At 40.6% G+C, this 27856-nt stretch overlaps 1 protein-coding gene across 12 annotated transcripts in view; it reads right to left on the bottom strand.

Annotated features, from left to right (window-relative positions):
* Positions 1 to 27856, bottom strand: part of CUX1 (cut like homeobox 1) — a 268876-nt gene that overhangs the window by 72621 nt on the left and 168399 nt on the right. For all 12 annotated transcript variants that reach the window (XM_066979728.1, XM_066979718.1, XM_066979720.1 and 9 more), the window contains exons 9-12: positions 24314 to 24362; positions 13249 to 13353; positions 9955 to 10143; positions 4724 to 4782 (exon numbers count right to left, since the gene is read on the bottom strand). In XM_066979728.1, the coding sequence (XP_066835829.1) occupies positions 4724 to 4782; positions 9955 to 10143; positions 13249 to 13353; positions 24314 to 24362 (402 nt within the window). The remainder of the gene's footprint in view (positions 1 to 4723; positions 4783 to 9954; positions 10144 to 13248; positions 13354 to 24313; positions 24363 to 27856) is intronic.

Below are 27856 nucleotides of genomic sequence, written 5' to 3'. Positions count from 1 at the left end.
AATTATTTTCTATTTCTTCTTTTCGTAACATCTCCACTAATGAGCATTAACATTATCATTTCCTAATCTCCAGCAACAGTACAACTAGTAGCAACTTTCCTTGCAGGAACACAAGCTGATAATGAATACAGAATAACTATTCAAACTAGTTATTGGATAAGAAAATTTTCTCAAGCGTCATCTAAATCATTCCACATGCAATCCCACAAGGCCAGTTTAAAGCGTAAATTTAAAGGTTAATAAGGATATAACATTTTAAGCTGTCAGAAACAATATTAATTTATCTGTGAAGCTTGAAGGGAATGAAAAAGTTGCAGCAAAGCAACAAAACAAGGGAATCACCGCCACAGTTACAGCACTTTATATAATATACACCAGCTCACATATCAAGGAAAATATGCGCAAATAATCTTCCCAACCAAGACACTACAGGCTAAAAGGCAGTTTTTCATTTTAATAACCTCCTAGCTCTATAGCAAAGGCAAGGCACAATGGCACAATATTTCTTAAGACATATGAAAGATCCAAATATTTATAAGTACATTAAGAGAAGAATCTGATAGTCTTATTGTCAATATTTTACATAAATACTGAGCTGTCAAAGGACATCTCCCTTCAAAGTCCTTCTGTTAGCGTTGCCTTGTAAATGAGACTCTTACAAGAATACAAACTTATTCCTGTGCTTTGTCTTATAAATTTTTTTAAATAGGCCTGGTGCAGGCAGGGTGTGAAGTTCCTCAGACTGAAGCAATAAATGACTTCAGCTTCTCAATGTACAACAACGACATTCATTTGTCGAAGAAAAATACATAAACAGACACAGATAGTGTTTATGCAGCATTTTTCACATATAAAGCACCGGGAACTTTGTGAGGCAGGGAGAATATGTTTAATCATGTAACAAATGTGGAAACTGAGTCAAAGCAAAGCAGAAGGCCAGTATTAGCGTGTACTAGCTCTGGATGCCCCTAGGAGTCAGCCAGGCACCAGCGCTCATTAATTAATAGCCTCTGACCATGTGGCGTCCAGCACCGCTATAAATCTGTCTGTGTATTAATCCAGAATGAGACGTCCCATCAAGCGACACTCAGGCAATCAGGGGTCTCAGTGATGTACTCAGGCAAACTCACAGCAAATCCGAGAAAGAAAAAGTCTGAGACAGAAACCTTGCGTATTTTGCATCTGTGCATTACTCGCTGAATACAGCGGTAATTCTGACAGGCAGTCTTGCAAATATAATAATTATTAAAATGACAAAATTCTGGCCATCAGCTTCATGATACAGCATCATCGGGTGATGCCCCTTGCCAGCAAAAATCACCGTAGAGTTACGTCCGTCATGTAACACACATGCACAGAAAGCAATGCTGTTGAGACTCTGCTTTTACATGGGCACAACAGCTCACCTATGTGCAAAAGTGCCTCTTTCCTGCCATTAAGAGAGTCATGCCAGTCAAGGAGATATTTTGCACTAATGGCTCAAGCTGTTAAAGCTCCTGACATTATATTGACATTACAGACATGTTTACTCAGATTGCTAATCCCTGCTGAAAGCAAGCGTTTCTTGGGACACCTCTGCAGAGGCACAGTTCTGTCTACCCAGGATGCTACAGAGCTGGGGAAGAAAATATACGGAGACCCATCCAGGAAAGCCCCAGGCACGGGTAAGCAAGTATTTTCCTCCTCCCACAGACTCTGCAGAGTGTGGCCTCTGAGAGGTCAGCAAGTAGCAACGTTATGTCCTCACAAGGGTCAAATAAGGAGACCCATCTGAATTTAAAAAATACATCAATTCCTAGAAGCAATTCGTCGTGTGGCAAACTTTCCATGGGAAATCGCTGTTGTTTCTATAATTTCAGTCCACATCAGCAGCACGCTCGCTCCACACGTCTCCCAGTGCTCCCCACTTACCGCGCTTTGGCTGGCCATGCCGAGCAGTCCTGGAGCACACCAACTGTGTTCCCTTCTGGGCGAAAGCAAACCAGAAGCTGCACGCTCCCAGAGGAGTGTGCATGATGCACTCCGACCTCTGCACTAGACTGGAACCAGTCTGGAGTGCAAAGTAAGCCTGGATGTATTCAGTGCGTGCAGTGGGCTCTCAGCACCAACAGGTGGGCTTTAATGCCCTGTTCCTGTTGTGGCCGACCACTTGCACGGGCTGCTCTACCAGTTGATTTCAGTTCCCAGTGCTCACTGCCAGCTGGGACCAGAGAGGATCCTGAACCTTGCAGCAGCTGCATTCTTCATTGAGCTCGGACCAGGCATGCGTATTCAAACCTCGGCTGGAAACTTAGTGACCTCTGCCTGTTTGAAGTGGCTTCTTTGCTACCTGAAATAGCTTACTAGCAATTTCACAGGTAATTTCCTTCTCTCAGAAGCCAAAATATATTAAAAACCAGGTTGATGGTATCTTGAATTGCCCTTGGAGGGGTATTCAGTACAACGGGTTCATTTTTTCAAATCATGTAAAACTTAAACATGTCAAAAATGATTCTCCAAATGTGTCATGAAAGATATTTTCTCAGGAATATGAGGAAGCAAAATGTTTCCCCTTTGGATTCTGGGAATATCTTTGCCCATGAGATCTCAACTCAGTCTGCTGCTCGTCAAGATCAGTTATCTGCTTTTTAAAAGAATGATCTTGTCACTTGAGTCTGCACATCTAAGACAACTTGAAAGATCTTACTCTAAAGCAAAAAGTGCATTGGGACAGTTCAACTTTCTGTTTTTATGATTTCAACTGCAAAGGCAGGAGGGTTAGCACTTGTGTTACTCAAGAGGGAACCGAAAGGACACACAGAGCTCTCAGATATCAAAAATAGATTTAAAAGCCACTTGGCACAAAAGCCAATGCAGAGCACAAAGAGTTCTTCCACCCCAGATCTTGATGTGGACCCAGTTAAGTTCTTCCAAGGTTAGAATTTGTCTGATGCTTGCGATCCCTCACTCTAGAATACCTCTAACTTCTCTGGGGGGATTAAGAAAAACAGAAATCAGTGCCCAAAAGACTGAGAAATATATTCTCTTTCTTCCTTAGTGACAAGATTATTTTTTTTGGGTGCACATGTGTGTTATGAACAGATTATTTTTGCCACTGTTTCAGGGCACAGTAGGATTCAGTGTATGGGATAACAGATTTAAAGCTAAAGGCTTTTTGTAGTTTCATTTCAGATCAGACCGTCAGGTGACGTACTTTTAAGGTTTTGTAACATCTTTTGGACCAGATGGGACCAGGGAAGGTGGCATGAATGAGTTGCTGTGACAACACAGCACTGTAAACCTCCTCAGGGTTCTTGTGGAGGGCCTTAACCTCCAGCCCCATCCAGCAAGATGGTGTGTGAACCCCAGGCCACCTACAAACCAGCCAGCTGTCCCTCCAAATGCATGCTGCCCAGATAAGAGATGTTACCCACAAATCAAGGGATATAAAAGGCAGAATAAAAGCATCTGAATTTTCATAGATCCAGGATTTTTTTTTAGTTCCAGTAATAAACAGAAGTCCAAGAGAACAGGGGATGAATTCTGCTCTTCTTCCTGGATGCAAGGCTGCATTTGACAGCACCAAAAAGTGCTGAAGTGGTGAGATGTCTGACATACTCGCTGTTCTCTACATTCACATTTAGGAACATGTACCAAATTTGAAGGTTGTGGCTTAACTCACATTCACTAATCCATATGAGAGTGCATTAACTGGCTGAAACCTGAAGCTGCATTTATTTAACTCAGGAGAGAACATGGACATATTTAGGCGTATCACTAAAATGAAGCTTTTTTGAGACCAGTCACAGTGACCAAAGAAATGGACAACTCATTTTACTTTACTTAAACTATACACCCACATCAGCGCGTACTGCAGCTGGCAATGAACCAGAAGTGCAGCCAGCAGGGTTTGAATGCAATAGCACCAGGGTCTGGACAGTCACTGGGCTTGCGAAACCAAACCTGCTTTCCATACTCTCCAGGGATGTGTAAACAAAAGCACATGACTCCAGCCTCATTTGAAATACATCATTAAACAAGGTAACATTTTTTCAATCTTCTTAAAATACACACAGAAATGCCGGAGTGATGAAAGAAGAGGTGGAGTTCCTTGCAGTTATTTAAACCTTGACACTAAACATATTTCTAGTCAAGAACCTTCTCTTCTGAACCTGACAGCTTATCTTGTTATAGTTTAAAATGAGGCTCTTTTAAGTCTCTTAAAAAATACCCTTGAAATAGGAAGAGGCTGTTTGTGGCTTTAGTTTAAAACCACAGTACATTAGCAAAAATATACAGTGAAATAAGCACAGCATTAAAATGGTAAGTGCTGAACGCTGGCTGGCAGAAGCAGAGAAAAGGTATTATGGCCAAAGGCCTTGCATTAAATTCTTGGTCCAGACTACATTGAACTGTTGGTTGGGGATTTTTGAAGAGTGGTCCACCTAAAATACCACAGATTTTCCAACTTTTTACCCTTGATGGCTAACAATCTCAGAGTCTTTTCTTCATGAACACTTGTATTATTTGGTGTTGTGATACTCTGCTACAACAAAAAAGGAATACTCTCAGATACAGCGGTTGCACTGGTCCTGGATGCAATTTCAGCCAATATTGCCTATTTCCCTGTCTTTGTGGTTTTGACTGAATTCTTTATTGTTCCAAGAACACAGATTTGTGGCTTTATTTAACAAGCATCGTTAAACTAGTTTGTGAAATAATTATATGAGTATTTAACACTTACTTTAATTCTTTCTTAACCTCTTCATAATCAGCCTGTCCTTTCAGTTTTTCTTCCAGTTGCTTTAAAAGAAAGAACACGGATTTAGTTATTTAGATTTTTCCTGCAGGTTTTCAAAAATCATCTTTAAATTATTCCATATATGCAGCAGTGCACAAGTGAGGGTTAATGACTCATACCTAATTTACATATATTAGGAAACAAACTATAACCAATTCAACGTAAACACAATTATACCTCACTCTTCCTTTGTTTACAGAGTGCCAAGCATTACAGTAGGTAATTCAGTAGGTCCCAATTTGGCTGTTTGTAATGTCACCGTGATACATTCAATAAAGGGATCGGTGAAGAAGGTATTAAAAATGGGGCAGTTGAAATTTTTACAAAACTGATAAATCGAGTAAACAAGCAGGATGCTTTGGCACGTACTGTATTCTTAACATGACAGTTCCCATAACCTTATCCACATGAAAAGAAGACTGAAGAAGCTGCTGTTGACTGGAATGCCTTAGGCTTGTAAGACTTCTACAATGCCTCATGCCCAAACAAAACAGCTGTACCAAGTCATTTTACAAGCATTACTTATTGCAGTAACTAATATGATTACACACCAGAGATGAAGCATTGAGACCAACTCAGCAGGTCTTTTTGCTCAGGTCTGCCTCAGCTGGGGCGGTCTCAATGGCTTCTCATCAGTGTGAAGATGCCACAAACATTGAAACAAACCTCCTAACACAATCCAGAACGCAACGCCACACATTTGGACCTTACCCCAAAGCCCCTGCTCCCAACAACAGTGCTCATCACTACTGGATAAATGCTTCAGGAGGCCTAAAACATAGTGATACATAATTGATGCCGGTTATGTTGCTTGCAGAAGCCACGCTAATTTCCCACTAATGATTTCTTAGCTTAGTACAGGCATGCCTGATCTAAGCAAAGAAAGAACAGAATTCACTGCCTTGCAACTTCCATGGAAAAGTTCAGGCTAAGTTCTGCTTCACTGAATTTCTGGTGGTAAAATTGGCACAGAATCCCAAAAGTCTCGTAAATAACACAAGGATGTACCACCCTCAGTGAAAAAGCATCTGCTTTGAAAAGGAAAGGAATGAATGACATGAAAAAGAATAGGGCTTTATGAGTGGGAGAGGCTGGCTGGAGATGGGAATTCAAGAAGATCCTACGCTGCTCCTCGGCTGCTCGTCTGAGTGCAGGAGGACTGCAGGGAGGGGCTAATGTGAATGTGGAGCATTTTTAGCAAGCTCCTTTAAAATGCAGCCCCACAAAGTCCTGCAGCAGCACGGACGTGGGCACATGAACAGCAGGGCTGGGACAGCACAATGAGAAGTGGGATCCCCCTAACCACGCTGTATTCCCAGGCGACCCAGGGTGTAAATACTGCCCATCTCAAAGCTATATAACGGACACAAGAAGCTGCTGCTCTGGCAGCTGCTCAAAAAGCAGCTCTAACAAATCACCACCACTGCTCATTGCAGGACAGGAGAAATAGCTGTTAAGTGTGGAATTTGCACCCTGACACATATGAAATGAAGAGCCCCTTAAGAGGTCTTGTGTCCTAGAATCCTTAGCCATTGGTAACTTGCATAGTCAATCTGATCGTGTTTAAAAAACACCTGTACTGGAGCTAAAGCAAATTTCTTCACCTGGCAAAACAGAGAGCAAGTTTTAGTCATTTCTTCAGGTCCCAAGATGTCACTTTAGTTAGTTCCAAGCCTTCTGCAGGGCCAGCTACAACACGCTGCAAGTTCAAGCTGCTTCTCAAGCTACAGCTCAATGCAGTTATTATAACTAGGAACCCAGACAGACATTTTTATGGACCAGGTCAGGCTCACTGAGAGTGGAGAGGGAGCCTTTAAATGGAGCCAGTGAGCAAGAGAGCCCTTAGTACAGGTGAGGTGATTCAGCACCACGATTCACAGCTTTGCGACTCGATGCAGGCAATGGGAGGACTCTCCTGAATGCCACACAACAGCTTTCAGCTATCCTTGGCCGTGTCGCTCCGCTGGCCACTTCTAACTGCTTTTTGCTGCTCTACAGTTTAAAGCAAAGATGCTCTACAATTCGTCTCTCTCTTAAATCTTGGACTCTTAAGACATCATATTTGGGTCTACAGCAGGGATAACTGGCTATTTATGCTAGCCTCAGTATAAAAAATACTCAAGTGAATATAAAACAAACAATATCCTGAGTTATTAAGTAAATTACTTATACAAGGATATGTTAAGAAAAAAGCCTTTTGTATAAACAGACATGAAATACAGAAAAACTGATGATTTCCATTTTAAAGCAACCTCGATTAAACATACTTCTGTATAGGTCTATGTCATATCCAGTAATTTTTCCAAGAAATTTTAGGCATAAAATACCTCTTAAAAAAAAAAAAAAAAGATATTTATAGAATGAAGCTGTTTTGGACTCTCAGGGTGCAAGACCACTTTTATGCTGTTACAGCAGTATGGCAACCAGCAATATTTTACTTTGAATTGTATAAAAACCACATATACATCCATCACTCCCCAAGTACCTAATACAGAGATTGTTACCATGGAAAATCTGCATCTAAATGTATACTTTCACTAAACAATACAAACCAACACCCAAGAATGCAATGCCTGTATGTAAGGAGTCCATTTAGACACTTGGCATTTTCCCAGTCAATGCCTGCTCTAAAATGTTTTAGTATGGTAATTGTCTTGAAGAACCCTCTAAAATGCATAGAACATAGGATAACAAAGGTTCAAGCTGTGAGACAATCTGGAGGAACTAATATCTTGCACTAAATATCAACCTGGTTAATTCAGACAAAATATATCCTAACATCCTCCAACACACCAAAATGCAGTGAGCCAGAGGACAAAAAGAATATACCGGTGGCATTTCTGCACACTAAATGTGCAAGTATTAGGAATTGTTAAGGAATTGTCTTGCATTTGTTGTATGAATGAACCCATGTTCGAACATGCATGTACTGGCCCCCCCTTACTGTACTTTAAAAAAATAAATAATCATTACTGTATTATCAACTAAAGTATCTTAGGTAAAACAGCATGGACTCTACTAAATGGACTTAAAACATTTAAAAAAACATTAGACTAATGTCTTAGTTTTGTCTGGAGTGATAAGCAAAAACAGCCATATTCAATTAGCCAAAGTTATTTGGCGCATCTCTGCTAACTAGCACTGCTCTATTTTAACTGGATAGCAGGGAAGCTCTAACTCCCAGCAACAAAGGGTTAACATAATTACAGTTAGAAAAGTCTTGTTACTAGAGGACATATTTTGATTATTAGATCAGATGAAGATGAAGAAGCAATAATTTTGGAAGAATTTCTGTATTGTTTCATTAAGTCATAGGGTATTAGAGAATTCCCCCAAGATATGGTCCGAGAACATTGCTTCAATTTGTGAAACTGTGATTCATTTGTTGTGGAGGCAACCATTACAATCTTCGCTATTTTAGAAGCAATTCCTCTATAATCAAACATAAGATCAACACATCACCACTGAGATTTGGTTCTTTGTACAACACATCTCAGACACAGGCTTTCCTAGCGCTTTGGGGAAAAAAAAATGTACGCTTTAAATATTTTTATAGTGCAACAAATAAGGTTAAAGAGGGTTGAAATGACTAAACCTTTATCAATAGAGTCATTGCATCAGACACGATCAACAGGAACCTAAATACAGAGCATTAGCTGGGCAAACCTATGAGAAAATGGAAGGAGATAACCGAAATGGAAATCAAAGACTTGCTCTGCCATTTCTATGTTCCTATTCCCTTTGAAGTTAATGGCTAAATTGATACTGACCTCAACAGGAACATGCTTTATTCCAAGAAAATCTGTCAAGTGCAAGGTCTCAAGATATTTTCTATCAGGCTTTATGAGAAAATAAAAAAGTCCCGTAACATGGGTGTAGCCAGAAAAATCTGTCCCTCAGTACCAGACCAGCTCCTTCCTCCCCCATTAAGAGTGTGCCTACATGGTGACAGATGGGCAGAGACTGATACCATCGATACAGGAACCCAGACTTCCTTTGCTCTACTGAATTTTCACAGAAATTCTGCAAAGCTGTCTTAATAGATGTAGAAAGTGTACTAAATGCAACACTTCAACTTTCACCCCTAGCAGATATTTCCCTCCACATAAATTATACTACACCAGAGCAAAACTAGTAACCTCTAAATAACATCAGAATTAGAACAATTTGTAAGAGTTTCAATTGAGCATTAAATCATTCTGATAGAGGAAAGCTACCCACGCCACAGTTAGAGCTAAGTGGGTACTATCAGCCTCCTGCTTTCAAAAAACTCTGACTATAAAACCTACAAAACTATGAAGTCTTTAATGGAATAGATAAATTTATCTTGTTTACAATTTGAAGCTCAGAGATGGTAGAACAATGAAAGAGACAGGAGTTAGAAGAAACTGATTCATAACAGATGTCAGGAAACATTTCTCATGCTTACTGATAGATCAAAATTGTGTGGGATAGAGCAACAAAGAAAGTAAAGCTGCTGAAGCAAAAGGTAAAGAGGTCACTCACAAAACTGTTAAATGTTTCTGCTCTTCTAGTTTTAGTGCAGTGCTACTGGTATGCAAACGAGCATAGGACTGGATTGCTAATTATAAACGGGAATTACTGTGCAGCAAACAACAGTTGAAAAAAATTTTAAATGCTTATTAAGCCTAAAAAGCCTTCTCTTTGTGTCCTAATTTCACTTGTTTTCATGCTCTAAATGACACACTTCCCCTTTCCAATGGGAGGAGAGCCAAAGAGAGTAGCAGGTAAATTCAGCTAGAGCACAATAAACAGCCATGGCAAATCTGCAGTACCAACCATTGGAACTGGAGTTAAGTTTTAAAACATAAGAAGGATTTTCTGTGCCTTTTTAATTTTTCAGTTCAGCTATTTCACTACCTATCCATGGTAAACTTTTTTTTGTGGCGGTGGTTTTAATTCCATTGGTAATTCCATGTTCTGCAAAAACAAATTTCAAAACAATGAGAACTAGAAAAAGGCAAATTAAATTTCTACAAAACTGTGATCACTTAAAATAAAACATCACAGAAACATGAATTCAACAGTATCCTGAGAAGTAAATAGCTTTTATGGTGCCTCTGAGAACCACAGAAAGCTTACATTAGTAAAACCCAATATCGGTATGTCAGCCATATCCTTCGAAAGCTGCTGAGCACAGAACTGAGCCTTACTTTAAGCGTGCTGTTCTTGGCGGTTAACTGCTGCTCCAGCTGTGAGATTTGGCTGCTGGAGTTCTCCCGCAGCTTGGTGAGGCTGCCCTGTAGTCTCTGGACATCTTCTACGAGCTGGGCAATTTCCCGCTCCTTTGCGGCCAATTCTACTTCCAAGCTGGACCGTGTTAGCACCTCGATGGCCTGCTCCTGATGTGAAAAAAAAAATAGAATTAGATCACATAAATAAATAAAGGCAACAAGCTTGAATTCAGGCCAGTTAGGTAAAGACCAAGCATGGCATGGGACAGCATGAGTGACAGAAACAACTCCTAAACCTGGTACTCCTGTGACTGCATGAATCCAGAGGATGGACCCTTCTACTCCCTGGGACAGCTCTTTGGTAAAATACAGAAAATAAATCTCCCTATTTCGTAAGTGTACTGGAAAGATGCAGTAGTGAAAGTCAAACGACTCTATTTATATCTATTTATTATTAATAGTCCAAGAGCTTTGACAACTATGAAAATCTGTGCTAACAAAATACTAATCAGATAAAATATTCTGAAGTAATGGAGCAGAATTTCTTAATCAAGAACAGCAGAGGCATGTGCCTTTGGCTCTTCATATGTATGCCACACATTTCAAGAGAAATTGTCAAAAAATTGCCCCAAACTGCTATTTCCAATGAACTTGCTCTTTGCATGAAAATTATTCACTATTATGTTATTGCTAGCAACTGAAGCCTGTTCTCCACAGGAATGAAGATACATGTGATGCCTATAAGACAAGGCAATCCTGCCTATGGTCTCCATTTCTAACAATTCCCTTCCCTAAACCAGAATCTTTCTTCTTCCAGTTTCCCATGGCTGCAAAATCTGTCCTCAAGCCTGAAACATCCTCGCTAGACTGACCTTCCAGTAGGACAAGAAGTAAGAAAGGGCAGAAAAGGAAAGAAGATAGATCTATTCAGAAAAGTTAACACAGACTGATTGCTCCAGCTCTTTTGTCACCTTTTGTGTTAAGAGATCAATAGCTATAATTGGAGAGCTCTGAACCTCTCTTCCACGAGGAACACAAGGAAACCCCTGTACAGATCCAGGGAGCACGAGGCAGCCCAATGCTGAACGCATGTTCCATTAAAAAGCCTAAAATGCAGCTTAGAAAGGTTAATGGCTGTTCCTCACAAAACACCAGTGAGGTAGGAACGAATCCATTTACCAAGAGAGAAACAATGATTGTAAGCATTATGCCAAAGATCCTACGGGGAAAGAGCTGAAACTTCAACCCACCAATGCTGTCACCCAGGCACTTTCCTTACAATTCACGATGACATTGCAGCAGATTGAAATATACTCCATACCCTCCTTTCTGGAAAACACAGGCACAACAAAATACCTTTTCCATATCTGCTAAACACTTAGCTTGATTCTCAGTGACTACATACCATTGTGCCTCACAGAAAGCTGCATGTACGAACAGCAGTTAACAACGCTCTCCTATTACACTGAATTATACTTTTAACTTGAAAAAACCTCTAATTTGCTTGCATGAAACATCACAAGTTGTATAATCATCTGCTGCTTGTGCCTATTGAGACTAGAACGTAGAGTCTGCAATAAGATAGATAATGATCATTTTCATCCTGCAGTAGTTGTCATATTAAATATAAATGAAGTGCAGAAGTACTATTAAATACAAGAAAGACCTAATGTTAAAATAATGATAAGACTAGGACACAAGATAGGAAGAGGCAGGTAATTCAGAGTTACAAATGATATTCAGGCTTCTTATTTTTTGCTCTGCAGCCTGCTTTTCTATCTTTTGACTTCCTTAAGGAAATACTGGGTCATATTAATAGGTGACCAAACATACCTGGAGGACTTACAGTTTGTTACTCATTCTCTCCAAACATATTTTAAAGGCAACCACGTGTTTTTCTGATACCAGTGTCAAGCACATATATGGCTCACAAGAAAAAGCTGACATAAGGAGCATGATTTGTTTGTTAAATTTGTTGCTTAGAAGTAGACCAAACTTAATTTAATCACATCCTTACATCTAAATCCAATTTCTCCTTTGGCAAACAAAAATCAGAATACCTGTTCACCTGTGATACCTGTTCACCCAGGATCAGTTGGAGTCACAGAACTGCGGAACAGCTTGGGTTGGGGGTGCCCTTAAAGCCCACCCAGTGCCACCCACTGCCATGGGCACGACCCCTGCTGCCAGCCCAGGCTGTCCAGGGCCCCACCTGGCCCGGCCTCGGGCACCTCCAGGCCCAGGGCACCTGCAGCCCCTCAGGGCAGCCCGCTCCGGCCTCCTCACCCACAGGTGATGGATCGCCTCCTCACGCCCCGCCTGGATCTCCCCTCTTTTAGTTTAAAACTGTTTAAAACCGTTTTAGTTTTAAATTTTAAGTACTGAAAGGCCGCAGTGAGGTCTCCCTGCAGCCTCCTCTTCTCCAGGCTGAACATCCACATTTCTCTCAACCTCCCTTCACAGGAGAGGTGCTCCAGCCCTCTGACCATCCTCATGGCTTCCTTTGGGCCCGCTCTAGCAGCCTCACATCCTTCTTGTGTTGGGGGCCCCACACCTGGATGCAGCACTCCCTGTGGGCCCTCAGGAGGGCAGAGCAGAGGGGGACCATCCCGTCCCTCCCCTGCTGGTCCTGTAACAGCACTCCGTGCCCACCAGGTCAGCCCAGCCTTCAGAAGTAAAGGATATATTCTCAATTTCCTAGCTTCTTTTATTGGATTTCTGTGTGTGTTTTTCAGTTTAGGTATATTCAGTAAAAAACCGAGTGATACTGACTTTCATTTCCAGTTTCTCTGGCAGCCTATAATGCTAAGAATAAGAAAACACAGACATGGGCATGCAACCAGACCCACTAATGCCGTTTCGAAAAAACTGGTTAAAGCCCCTTGGCCTAAAGCTCTGTGCTCAAGGCACGCATGTGTTAATGGCCCATCAGGACACTCTTTGTTGTACAGCATTGCTGCTTCATTTTTCCTCTGCTGAAGCTCCCATAAACATGAAATAATTTCTAAGAGTTGTGCTATCTGTCTGGTCTGGCAGCAGCAGATCATCATACTGGTCACCACGGAGCAGAACGATTTCTGTCCTTTTCATGGTCTTTTGCAGCTACCAACCCCCTTAGAAGTCTAACAAAACTGCAATCCCAAAGGAACACAATTCCATTTCAGTTAAAATATTATTCCAAACAGATATTTTTATAGCTGCGAGCATAAATTGAAAGAGCTGTACTGCAGGAATGTCAGAAACCTGTAAGAGTCAGTAAATATTTTCTCTCACCACATCAGGTGCCTTCTGGATCTGCGTAGCGAGTTGGAGAGATTTGTTAGCTGACGAGAGCTGCTCCCTTAAGGTCTCTGCCTCTCTCTGAGCCACCTCTGCCCTCTGAAGGAAATGAAAAGGGGTGAAAAGAGAAAGTACATTCAGTTTAACAACTGACAATTATTACAAGAACATTCATCAATTCATGCCTGACTGAATATAATTGATTTTCCTAAACACTCAACCTAATAAATGTTAGAAAAAAACATAGAATGTGATGGATTTTTATTTTAAACAGTACAAGGAAGAAATAATTGAGCGATTATGACAGTAATTTAACGCTAGGAGCAAGGAATCCCCTGCTGATACTAATGCTGCGGCCCACTGAATTTCCCAGACTGAATAAATACAAGTGGAAATGGAGTCTTTTTATTCAATTTCTTTCTATTCTCATAGACCAAGCAGATTTTATTGCAAGGTTCCTCATGGGAATAATTCTCATGGGTAAATGCTGAATTAAAAGATATTCTGACCATTCTCTCTAACACACATACAATGTTGTGGGCTGTCTTTCTTCAGTAATTATTTCCCAAAACATGAATTGTTAGATTCTGTTCTTTCAGCAGGTCTATTTATTCAACAATATTTAACCCTAAACTGACAATTTTGCACAGATCAGTTACGAATTGCTGAGGATTTACACGGTATCTAATAAGCCTGTGACTTGGCCACCAGATGAAATTGCCATACAAATATTGAGTAATAACTGAAAGGAGAAATGCAGAATTATGAGGAAAGATTATCTGTACAAGAGTTTGGGTAGAGACAGATGGATCAGTAACTTCAGGCAATAAATAGCAAAGTCTTTTCCATAACTGCATATTAGCTTCTGTTAAGACAAGTGGAACAACACCTGGTTGTTTTTACAGTATATATTCCTTCTGGCCAGTCTCTTCACTCTTTTTTCAAAACACTCTGCTTACCTCCTTGAGTAATCATTGCTTTCCACCTGGGCTGCATGCAAATCACACCACACATTCACCAGAAAACAGCTAAAATCCCACAGTTATCTCCACTTCCAAGACATATCATCAACCTTCCAAACCCACTAATCGCCCCCAATCAAGGCCAGAACTTCTCTTTGCTAGCTTTTGCCCTTTACACTGATGGGTCCTGTCCCTTCCCTAATTGAAAAAAAAAAAAATCACACTTCTATTTTTAAACCACCAAAACTGTCGTATTTCTGTGTGCTGGACTCCTCTCTTTTTCAGCTAATCCTTTTGAAAACCAAAGTCATTTAAACATAGTGAGTATAAAAACCTGCATACCCTTCTGCACGTGCATGGTCTTTGACTTACTAGTCAAAGCAGAGCCTCTGCCTGCATGTTTAATCAATCAGTAAACTAACAGCAATCAAAGACTAAGTACATCATCTGCGCTATTTGCTCACAACATTATATTAAATGATTTTGCATAGGTTCTACAGCTGTAATTAAAATGTGATTGTAAAAAGTAACAGTAACATGGCTCTAATAATCAGAGCACGGGATGCAACCTATTGTGGGCATGAATAAAATGGTAGCAGCATTAACAAGAAAGACAGAAAAAGAGAAAGTTTATGCTGTTTATGCAACTGCATAAGATTAGGATAAAAACTGAGCTAACAATATGGATTGAAATAATTTATTTTCTTGCATTTCGTTAGATATGGACACGAATATATTGATCGAATAACGGCTAAGCAACTACAGCAAAGCAGGACAAGTTACTGCACCGTGGTACCGGCTCTTGCATCTACTGTTGTATAAGTAATGGGTTTTGCAGCCTTAAGCAATTCTGCTGATGGCTTCTATTCACAGCAGCATTGTTTTGAGAATCTATTCAGCTTGCATGCAAGCAAACCACAGAGGATATTTCTAATAGATGTTACATCTGCATATACAGTAAGCTGTCAGCTGCCCTTTCTGCAAAGCCTCCCCAGCCAATTCAGAACACCTGTTGTAATCCTGTGAATAATATTAGACAAGATTTCATACTACATATTGTTAAAAATGCATCAACGGAAACTTTGGGCAATTCTGTTTGGGAAATACTGGTCCATTTTTCTGTGTTTTTTTCCCCCCCCAGAACTTAAGCTCTTTAGAGTCAGAATTATAGATGTGTTCAGCGTCTGGAAAGCACTTTTGGGTGCTATTGCAATATAAATTATAAATTACACACAAAAACCTATTAAAAGAATGGTATGGTTTCAAAATAGAGCACTTAGAAGTTTTGAAAAGCCCAGCTCGAGACTGCCAGCATATTCAGCCTCCCCTGTGCTCACAGCTTTGCGAGGCATCGGTAACTCCCCACTACGATGCTATTTCTATTTTCCAACGAGACCTCCTACCTCATACAACTCTCAGGATGTATATTGCTCAGCGAATGAATATTTTGTTTTGTTCTCATTCAGCGTGTGACCTCTGTGGCTTATTTACTGAAAACTAATCCTACCCTCCTCTGCAGACAGAATTAATCGCTTCCTCCTGGGCTTTACCCTGCTTTTCCCCACTACAGGACCTAAGCGCTTCAGAAACATTAATGAATGTGCTGTCACAAAGCCCCATTTTGAGCTACATGGGTTCCCCAGACCCCAGTGTACTTCCAGCCAGGTGCTCGGCGTGGTGGTGCCGACGTTGGCTCCTCCAGACCTTGCTGCACGGCTCCTGAGTTTTGCCCCATTTCTCACCCCCTGAGTATTGCTGCTGCCCACCAGGCAGGAGGACACGCACCCTGTGTTCTGCAATCCTCATCCTGCTTCTTTGACTCCCACCCCTCTCTGCTTGTCATTTTGTCCCCTTCTAAAGTCTTTCTGGCATTTGTCCCCTTCTAAAATCAAAATCAAGTGGTATTTTGGTCTCCTGAGAACTTAATGGTGCCTTTAGCTGCAAGCTGGCCAAAGCAAGCTTGTGCCTTGAGCTACCCAACAAACAGACACAAACTTCCAAAATTTGTCTTACCCTGATGCTCTCCTCCTTCCTCTTTACCTCGCTGGTTCTTCTCCAACTTTCCTCGAAGCAGCCCTGTCCTGGTCCTTCTCCTTCCTCCCTGCGCCTTCTCACTCCAGCCTCCCCAGCACAGCCTCTTTCTTCTCTACCTCCTGGTCCTTGTGGTCCTCCCGCTCTCACCCCAACATTGCTCCTGTCCCCCTTCCCGGCCAGTGCCCCACGTCAAAATGGCATCGGCTCATTACACCGAAAAGAAATGAAACCTGGCTGGTTAATGTTCACCCGGCTGGCGCACTTATAGGCAGCAGTGTGCTCGGGACAGACACGGACATCAAAGCCCACAAATTCAAACCAGATTCTGTTGAGTTTGTGTGAACTCTGTTTTTTTCAGACATTTACAGACCGGCCAAAATTGGGGCTTTTTTTTTTTTTTTTCCTTGCTACTTGAAGCAACAGAAGATACAACCCTGAGAAAAAGGCAAACCCTCCCTCATCAAGTGCCAAGCCCCTTCTCTTAAATTTGGGCACAGCAGGCTCCTCACCAAAACAGCAAGAACGACTCCTAACATGTGGGAAAAACTAGATTTTTTTTTTCCTAATCTTGTCCTTAGAAATGGTTGAACAATTTTTCCTGAATAAAAAAAAAGAGTATGCAGCCAGAGACAGACGCCCAGTATGGAAAATGGCTAAAACCTAGCAATCTTACACAACTCAGAGCCACTGGAAAGTTCACACAACCTTCTCTTTGTGTGAAACATCCTATTTTAGCTGAGAAATATGTATTCCATAGTACAGTTGTGTTTCATCATCCAGCGCTAAAACACTCTCTTTCTTACTTCAGAATCTATGATAAGCCTAGACGAACCTTGAAGTCTACGACTGCCACAGTCCTGGCCTTGATAAAGACCACTCAAATTCAACACTATCTAGAAAATGCCATTTTTCTGGATACCTCAGTCAAGCAATTCCTCCTGATTTCTATACTGCTCATTTTCAAGCCTAGAGTTCCCTCCCTGGTAACAAAATATTTCAAAATACATTCATTCTCCTTAATATAGTATGTAAATATTACACTCTTCCCAGTGAAGCCAGTAGGTCATGATCATAACGTTGCTGTGTGCTTTCCAATTAAAAAAAAATAAAAAGCCTTACACAATATATTCTGTTTAAATTATTCTCATTGTTTCTTGACAAGATAATGAATAGCGTGAACTGAGTGCTCTTCTACTCACAGTAAAATGTTAATTTGATCAAAGACCAGTGGTGTGAATAGGAAAATGAGATACTTACAAGCAAAAAGTATAATCTTTCCCTTAAAAATTCCATGAGGCAAACTATGCTTTCTTATTACATGCTAAATCCAGGGCTGTACGTGGCACACTCTTCCTATGGGCTAGGGGTGTATATTATCACAAGTAAATCTGTTGAAATCAATGAGCCCAGTTATGGCAGTAATCATCATGCTCAGTTTTAAGTGCTTCAAGTTCATGCCGTCTTACTTGCAAGCCACCACAAAAGCCATGTTTCTTGGAGTACAAGATCATTTAAGGCACACTGTTTCAATGTGCTTTAAACTTTTTCTCACTTTTGAGATACACAAATTTATTTCAAAACCTTTAAACCTCCCCAGCTTTCACAAAACAACAGGAAGGTTATCAGAAAATCTGTGACATGAAAGACTCTCCAGGGCTCTGCCACCTATTTTTTTCCAGCAATGGAGAATTAAATAAGAAAAAAAAAAAAGACAAAACAACAACCAACAAACAGAAGAGGTTGGGTTGTCTTCATTCTTGTCTCCAGGCTATTCTGCTTTTCTTTCCACACTGAAAGGCTGCCAGATAAATGTATTCCCAACTGAAAGCCAAGCATTTACAGGAAACTCCCGTGTTTGTATGAAAATAATATTAACCATATTTTGCCTTTATACAGTCCTTTTCCATGCAAGGATCTCCACGCACTTTATAAAGTAAATGTTATTATTCCCATTTTACAGACAGTGAAATTAAATCACAGAATTAAGTGAATGACCTCATCTGCTATAAAATGGCATAGCTTCACCAAATTCAGGAGAGCTGTGGCATACCACGTCAGCAGAAGCTCTAGCTCATTGCAAAGGCAGTCACAAATAAAAAGCAAATACTTTGGCACTATCTGTGTTCGCCTTGGTGCAGATGAAGGATCGTGTCAAGATGAATATCCATCTTCATGGGAACACAAAAAGGACTGCCTTGTCACCGGTTTTGCTACCACTGGTGGTTCAGAGCATCACTCCCCTGTGCAGTACTTCCACCACCTATATTCTGCTGCATTTGTGTTGCTAAGTGAAAGAGGAGAATTTATTCCATCTGGTGCTTGAAAACATACATATTTTATAGCAATCTCACTTAGCGGGAATATCTTTACAAACCATTTTCCAATGTGGTTTGTTAGAGATAGGAAGGCACCGTAACCAATGAAAAAGAGAAAAAAAAAAACACCTTGAGAACAGGATTCTTGCAAAGCTGACCTAGTAAGACTGTTTCTACTTCTACAACAACTTTGCTTCTTCTTCTACAGCTGTTTAACTTATTGTAATGATAGTTTCATTACTTATTGTAATGATAGTTTGATTAAACAAATGTTAAAAATCATTAGTTTTTCCTCTATAGAACTGAAAATCTATTTCTTTGGAATACATGCTACTGATTCAGTCCAGATTCTCTAAAAAATGGTTATGTATTTTAGAAAGAGCAGTTGGTCTTGTTTTATTGATAACAGAAGTTCCTGTATTTTGCTTTTTTTCCCTCCAAAAAATAAGCAGAAGAAATCTGGGAACACGATCAGCACTGTGAATATGGAAAGAAAAATCAATGGAAACATTTTGCTTTTCCAAAGGGATAACATGGCACAAACACAGAAGAAAAAAAAGAACACCATTAATTATTTTTCTATAACTTCCACAATGCAGTGTACAGAAAAAATAACTCGTTCTTTTTCTGTTATTACTCTCAAAATCTAAGAATACCTGTATCTGAGACATTTTTGCAAGTCGATTTTCTCCTAAGGATTAAAAAATACAAAGTCCAAAGACTCTTTTTTTCTAAATAATGTGAACTGAGTGTACAAAGTCAGCAGATGTGGATACATCAATGACATGAAACTACAAACTTAGGCTCAATACTAAAACATTAAAATGAGACTCATCTTTTTCTTAAATGAAACACTCCCAAGTATTTCTGTTTTCACACCACGGAAATGATTGTTTTTAACAGAAACCTCAGTGACTGTTTGTAGCAGAAATTTCAGTGTTTCTCATGTGCAACTGGGTGACTCCAAGTTGCTAGATAAAATATAGAAACAGGATAATTCATTTGAATAAATTTGTCATCCCAAATATTACAACTTACTGCCATAAACACTTATGAGCAAGGTATAAACTTGAAAAGGTACAGAAAAGAGCTAATCATAAATATTTATACAAAATATACATTCACACAACTGTAACTGTTGTACATGCAGGAAAGTACACTGGAGCTTCATTAACTTCACTGATTGAAAATGGTAATATTCTGGGAATCAAACAATAAAAAATTCAGCGATGTTATATCCCAAACTATGATAAATCATTTATTTTGACAAGTAAGGGTAGTTTAGTTTTAATTATTTATTATTATACTTCGTAGCATATCAGAAAATATGCAGTGATTTATTGTGCAAAATGAAATCTTAATAAAATGAGTCCCTTCCCCAAACTAGAGGATTATTAAATCTTCATGGAAACGTGAGGGTGAGCTCTCAGGGTTATTTTCGCTATTGAGCTGGCTGGTTAGTAAAGTGAAAATGAGCAACGCCTATTGCATGTAGTTATATTTTGACTTTGGTTCTTCACAGACCCAAGTCATACAACCTCGGGGACTGACAGAGAAACAGAGAGATCCTGCAGAGCCAGCTGCTGCTGCCCTCAGCCCTCCTGCCCTTGTGCAGACGATGCAGTAGCATCTCACTGCTCGAGCAAGAGGGGGCTGCTGGGTGCACACCTTCAGACCTTACACCCCTGCTAAAGCTACTCATTATGGAGCTACTTAATTGCTCCTCTTGACGGAGACACATGAGAAGAAGCCACTTTTATGCACCAGTCTTGTACTTTTTGTATTGATTTATACCTCTCCAGACTTCAAAGCAGACCACCGCTGACACCCGCATCCTTGCCAGGACCTGCCTCACCCTAACAGTTGGTGCAAATTGCTGTACTTGAGTTCCTCTCTTTGAGCTCTGCCAGCCTGAGCAAGACTATCCCTGCTGCAGAACACCACTCGAGCTCTTAGATTACCCGTACCGAGTGTCTGGATTAGCAGCTGATGAAGGTCTGTCATCTGAACAGCCGTGCTGCCACTGCATCGCTACCTCCAGCACCAGGGCACCCGCCTCCAGACTCCTCTGCCCAGCAGGCAGCTCGCTCTGCTCAAGCCAGGGATTTATTTCTCTTTGGTTAGGGGTACAGTCTGGGGCAAAATTCAACTTATACTCCAAATTTCAATGAAGAGGAATATAATTTTTTGGTCACTACCCGTTTTTGTTTCTAAGCAGCAAATTGCAAAGCTTCCTGGTATTCAAAGGTAATTATTTCTAGGAGCTAGTAATTTCTTCTGGGGGTGACGGTGTTGTGATAGCACCCAAACAAGCCCAGAAAGCTCCTGCATGAAACAATTTGAGGATCTAAATGAAGAAAAAACAGTGGGAGAAGAGAGGTGATGGAGTCCGAAGACTCCAAGGACGGTCCATGCAGCTGCTGTGCTTTACCCAACAGGACGTGAGGGTAAGAATCACATTAACTCACTCCCCACAGCTTCCATCAGCCTGAATGTGGAAACCTGGATGAGTATGAGTACACTCACCCACTCATCTCTGTACAACTGGAGAGGGAAGCAGCATTTCCCACCCCTCTTTAAGTCAGGAGGGTGGCCTCATGTAAAGCAAAGGAAGTTCATGAACATCAACCCTGGATTTAAAAGGGGCAATAAAGGAAAAGGGGATTTTCACAAAGTATCTGATATTTAAGAAGTTAGAGAAAACATATTCCATGTTTTCAGCAGAAACATTTTGCAGTTCTGTAAACTCCTACTGTGAATCCCAGTCCAGTTTGGGTCAGTCTTAATTCCAGAACAGCAAAGTATCACATCAAAATCAGCAAGGCAGTCTATTTAGCCTCAGAGTAGGAGTCATGCTGAGCATTACTCTTTAAAGGTAGCCTTAATAATGGGGAATAAGTACTTACTGAAATGGTAAAAGGAAATGTTAATTTAACTATTAAATGCATAATTATGTTAAGTACTTGTTTCTGCAATTGTAACACTTCAGTCTGATGCAAACTCACTTTTTGGCCTGTGCACTTGATTTAATTTCTTTCATTTTTTTTTTCCAACTGTAAAGTGAGGCTGCTGCAAAGATTACTTAGCTATAATTTACAGAAGTGTTGTATAAAGGTAAAGCATTGCACAAATAAGGACTATCAGGATGGTCTGGCAACCAGCTGTGCTACTCCAGCGGCTGCTCCCCACCAGCGAATTCGCCCTTCCTTCCCTGCTCCTACACACTCCTCGTGTTCCTCCCCTTGCTGCTGCTGCTTGTCCCAGGTTTTGGTGAGTTGCATCAACTTCCCAATCCCACAGAAAAAGAACCTGCCCCTCTCACCCCAAATTCGTGCTCTTTTGCAGTCAGTGAGCTCAATGGACTCAGTGAAAGGTCCCGAGTTGCAAAAGGTGATGCTAGGGAGGGGACGGGTAAATGGCAGCTCCGACTGGGAAGGACAGGAGAGGAAAATGGGCAAAGAGGAGAAAGAATCACCTCTACTGGCATTACAGCAGTTTGGATGAATTGCACACTGATGTTTATGTACAAATCCAGGATTTACCAAATTACAACAGAAATAAGGATTATGCACATAAGCAGTTAGTTACAAATTTTGACTCGCTAAAAAAAAAACCAATAAAGTTAAAAAAAAAAAAACACACAAAAAAACAATCATTACAGGTTTGTTCCAGTAAGATAGCAAAATATCTTCAGCATTTCTATGTAAATGGTTATCTTCCATTTTAGTATGGCAACGAGGAAATAAGAAATACCTGTTCTTTAATTACAACAATCTTTCTGTTCAGAGAAAAAAAAAAACTACTAGGTAAATCATTGCTACAACTTTGAAAAATGTGCTGCCTTTGCAGAAATTACAAAATAATTCTACCAAAACATCTTTTAACACCTACATCATTTCTAAGAAGTCTACGGATTTTCAAATAATTACTAGCACTTTCATAAATATTTAATGCTGTCTACAAAAGATCTTTGACAGAACTAAAAACCCACTGTACAAAACTCAATTTTCCTTTACTGACTGTATAATCAACCCAACAACTTACAAATCTGCCTTCTGCCTCATTCATATTTTTCCAATTTATACAGAACTAATGTAAAGGATAATATAGTTGCTGTGATTATCCAATCACACATAACAAGATATTATGCAGGCCAGGGTTTGGAATAAAAGGACTGAGGCTAAGATTCATGACTGGTTAACTTATCTAAAGAGACAATCCTCCACTTAACCCCAACCCATGACTGTACATCCCTCCCTCTGTGCAACTGGAAGCAAGCTGCTCTTGGGTAAACTTAAATTGGATTATAAAACCATAACCTGAGCGACTTATGATCTGCAATCTCTGACCTTACCTGACAGATGGATTAATGAAGCTCTCTGACTAAGAAACGCCTGGTTGAGGTTTCTCTCTATGAAACCATCACCTGTTTCATGTACCACCTGGGAATCTGCACGTCCATGCGCATTCTCCTCATCACCTTGTACAGTTACTCAGTGTATAGAATGGACCAAAAGGGCACTTTGCTCGTGTGTTGGTAATTTATTTTTTTTCCAATTTTTATTTTAAAATAGTTCTATACAATTGTGCCACTTTCTCAGGAGTGTGTGCACTGCTAGGGAACGCAGCAGACATTTCACAGTCCAACAAATTAGCACTGCAGGAACAAATTGGAGTTTCTTTATTCTGCATGGCACAGTCTGATCTGACCCTTGCTAAAAATTAACATGCCAATAAAACATGTCAGAAAAGAAAGGAAAAAGCGAAGTCCAGAGAAGCCTCCAGAAGCTGTAGCAGTGGCAGGAGTCAGGCCTCCCTAGCTCAGGGCTGCCCTGACACTGCTGATGCTCCTCTAGCAAAGGAAAGGTGAGGAGAAGATAAGCAGCAGGATGAACCAAAAATAATGGTTGCCTCTAATAACCCAAGTGTTGCTACCCTCTCTGCTCAGCCAGTGATCAACCTGCCCTCACACCACTGCAATTTCAGTTTCCTTGCATCAATAATCACAGCCTCATCACACCTATTATCCTGGTTCTTGATAGAAAGGACACATCAGAGATGGGAGGTGCACGGAAGGAGCTCAGGCAAGGAGAAAAGATTACAGTAGCAAGAGTCTGGCTCAAAAAAAAAAAAATCCCACTAATACCATTAGGGGATCTTGGTTTTCGAAGGATGTTTTTTCAGTATTTCTGAAACAAATCCTTGTAAAATGCATCTTGAATGTAATACATACAACAAACACTTTTAGGCCTGAAAGTTACTTTTAATCCCTTCTGTAAAGCTTCCAATGTGATGATCTGCTGGTGACCAGCAGCTGAACATAAGCTGACCTGGATAAAATGACATATTTGAAAATTCACAGTTCTTGTGGAAGCCACTTCACACTCTTCAAATATGTAAAAATTGTGTACAAATCATTGAGATGTGGTTTAGGTAAACCAGTTAGCTGCTACATCTCAGTAGGGACAAGTGAAATGGTATTAGAAACTTAAAACCAAGAAAAACTATAGTGGCAAACAAATTTAAATTATTAGAAGGTAAATATATGGCAAACACTAATCCTCTGTGCATGTAATACTTAAAGAGTATCCCCAAAGATCTGTATTTTTCTCTAAATTTGAGTATTTTCTTATTCTACAGTTACAACTGCTAAGTGCATATAAAAGAACTGTCATGAAATCCTAAAGAAGAGAGGAAAAAACAAAGTCATATTCAGAATTTTATGAGAAACTGATTTTTAAATCCTACCTGATTTGCTCTTTCAAGGTCTGTCATGATCATCTCGATTTCATCAGCCCTGGGAGAACAAGAGAGCAGAAGTGCTGTTATCACATGAAGAATGTTACATGAGTTCATGTCTGTACAATTGCAACATTCATACAAACAATACATTTATTTTTTTTAAAGGACACAGTGAAGACTGAGCAGCTAAGCTTTTGACTGGTGAAATCCTCTTGGGTTTCAGCTCTGGACTGGTTCGCAAGTCTCCAAATTTTTTGCCTGTTCGCTTTTACCAGTGAAGTGGCATGTCGATATTTGAGCATATTTATTAGATCTTACTCCCAAACCTTCTGCAGAAGGGCTGTGTCACCTTTCCTAGACATAAAAGTGCTTCAAAAGGATTATTACGGAGAAGTCCGAGGCTATAGCTCTTCAGTCAACTACCTGTGTATGTGCACAACATGTATTCTTCTGTTTCAGCGTGCCTAGAAGTTTGGCTCTAAATTCTGCTTAGAAGAAAAAATCATGAAGCCAAAGAGACCTAGGATTTTAAATTATAGAGAAGAGAGATTTTTGACAGAAATTAATGAAACTAAATTTAGACTCAGGCTTTTAATGCACTTTACAAAGTTGAACAGGAAATCAAAGGGTTGAAAACTATACAGTTAAGAACAAAATAGATCAATCATATATGTGTGCTAGATGCCAACTACCAGTTCCAACCCTTTACAAATTTCAGCATTTCTAAGACTTTGCTCACACAAATGGATCTGATGGTTAAGCAATCATTTGTATCATCACACTGAATCATGGGCAAATATTTCAGTGATACTCCCACCTGCGAAAGGTACCGGCCAAAGGGCCTACATAGCTTTAAGTATGTTCTGTATCAATATATTAAGACATATTACTTCTCCCCAGACACTTGCCGGTCTTGTATCTCTGGACCATATGGATGCAATAAACACGATCCTCATCTCCTATGAACAGCAGCTTTAACCAGTAAGTCCTTTTGCAATCTGCCAACACCATCATGTCTGTTTTTTTGTTTTTAATCTGCAGCAGATCATTGTCAGTAAAAGCTGTGAAATACTGGAATTCCCTTCCCCTGCCAATGCAGAAAAGTCAGGTTTTGTTTTTTTGGCTGATCCCAAAGAAAATCCATTTTTCTATGCAGGTGTTTGCTGGGAAAGATGGTTAATTGAAGTACACAGGAGTACTGGCACACTTGACACTGGATCATTACACTGAACATTGACTTACTCTTCAACAGCTTTTTAGGTTTCTGCATGCACACTTAAGGAAATGCAGTAAAAGATCACAATAACTAAATGTGTATGTATATAAATAAATGGAAAATGATTTATTAATTATAGCCTTTAATTTTGAGGCAACATGAATTGCCCTTTGAAAAATCTTTTGGACAATAATGAAAAACAGATTAACGTGTATTTCCTCATGCAGGAGAAGCTAGTATGTTGTTACACTGGAAAGAGATCATGCACAAGATGTTTTGAATTAATAATAAATAATAGACATTAGTTACTGAATTGAACAATCACTCTCTGGACAAGTAAGGACTTAAAGTGTGCAGGGACTAACAAGAAGACCAACCCAGACAGGTTCAGATAAGCCTGCATGAGTATTTTTGATCTCTTTAGCCTTTTGTTTAGAATCCAGACCCAAAATGCTTGTCCATCCTGTAAACCCCATAAGGAAATTACATCTCATGAACAAAACGTCCACAAGAACATGCAGATGACCCCAGTATGCATCTGTAACAGAGATCAGAGGGAAGAGAGCATCCAAATGCACAAAAAAACCCCACCACGTTTCCCAGCATTTTACAAATATTTTTAGCTGGGATAGTTTAAGGATCCTCTTTATATAAGCTTATGTATTCGGGCTGAATTTATGTGTGAATGCCTCAGGTTATATGGAGCCAGTAAACGACGTCTGGATTGTGTCACACGCCTCCCGGACCAGAGCTGGGAGCGTCCCACTCCAGTACGCCGGCTGCAGCTCGAGTGAACCCAGTTTCCGCTTGCTTCTTTGTAGGGTCTGAAGAGCAATAAAATCCCTGCCTTTCCCCCCAAAACAGGGGAACGCTGGTGTCAGGTAGCAGCCAAAGGTCTGAAAAACTACAGAGCCCAAGAAGAGCAAAGGACTCACAAATTCCTGGGCGAGGAAAAGAAAAGTGCTCTGCTTTTGTAGCAAATGGGCCATTTTTTAGTCCAGCCAAGGGAGAGTTTTGGCTGCAGAGAAAAGAAAAAGGCTCTGACGCAGAAAAGAGGTGTATGAGGGGGTCTGGACTCACCAGAGGACCCTTAGCCACCTGTAAAGGTCACAGAGGCAAGTGAAGGAAGCTGAGGGCAGGGAAACACAAGATTCTGCACGCATTACAGCAACATTTAAACCTTAAGAAATGTATGTCTAGGGCATACAGCTGCAAATGGAAATTATAAGCCCTTAGACTCCAAGGGAACGAGGAAAACTGAGTGCCAGCTCCTGAAGAACCAGAGCTGGCCTGGGAAGGCCCTGCCCGCATGAACTGCCATCGCTGCTGGCAGCCTGTGGGAGAAGCGTGCCAGGGGAGGATTTGGGCAGGCAGGAGGAGAAGCAGAGGGATGTCTGTGGTCAGAGGAACAAGGGAGAGGGAACGACGGGCAGCGGAGCAGCAGGGCCAGCCGAGGGGTGCGAGGCCGCAGGGAGGAGGCTGGCACACAGGCCGGAGCCTGAGGAGCGGGGTGAGGCGCCGGGACAGTCCTCTATTTACAACAGACACAAGTATTAATACTGGTATTTGTATGCCATCTCGGCTGGGGTCAGGATTTAAGAGCTCTATTACAGCACTGGTATACGCAGTCAATTACAAAAAAAAGCGACTGAGGATATAGCACGCCATAAAAATGACATTTCTGCCCTTCAGCGTCCGCAGATAATTCTGACTGAATCTGGTAGAGTGTCAAACTGTAGCCAAGGGCAAAATTGTCCCTTTGTCCTTGCACCCAGACAAACCAGCTGCCTGGTCCTGAGCTCCCTTTCACCCAGGCGTTTTTTCTATCCAGCTTTTCCCCACGCAATCTTTCTCCACACACCTAACGACAGGATGTGACATCTCCAAAAAAATTCAAGCGGAACACCTCCAGCCTAGCAGTCTGCACACCAACCAAGGTTAATGCTGCAACTATAAACGTTATCTTTAAGTGAAGCAATGAATTAAATTACTCTGTATTCTTTCCGAGCACAAGTGTCAACAGCATTCAGAAGAATCTTCAAAAGGAATTCAGTCTTTTCATTTTAAAAGCTCAACTCCCACATCGGTAGCTGGCACTCAGCAGTCTAAAATCACTTATTTGAGAAAGTCTCTAATAGCTACATTCGCTGTTTGCTGAGCAGAAGTATTTATTATAAAATAAATTATAGTTCTTACACCTTTTATGCACTCGCAGAAACAACTTGCATTGATTTATTGTTTACAAAGCACTGTGTCGAACTCAAACCTGCAAGGCATGAGGAAATCCCACTCCGGATCAGTGGATTAGGCCCACACAGGCCATTTTTGATGTA

Source organism: Anser cygnoides, chromosome 18 (genome assembly GCF_040182565.1).
Source record: "Anser cygnoides isolate HZ-2024a breed goose chromosome 18, Taihu_goose_T2T_genome, whole genome shotgun sequence".
Lineage (NCBI taxonomy): Eukaryota > Metazoa > Chordata > Aves > Anseriformes > Anatidae > Anser > Anser cygnoides.
This window is presented reverse-complemented; position numbering and strand designations above follow the sequence as displayed.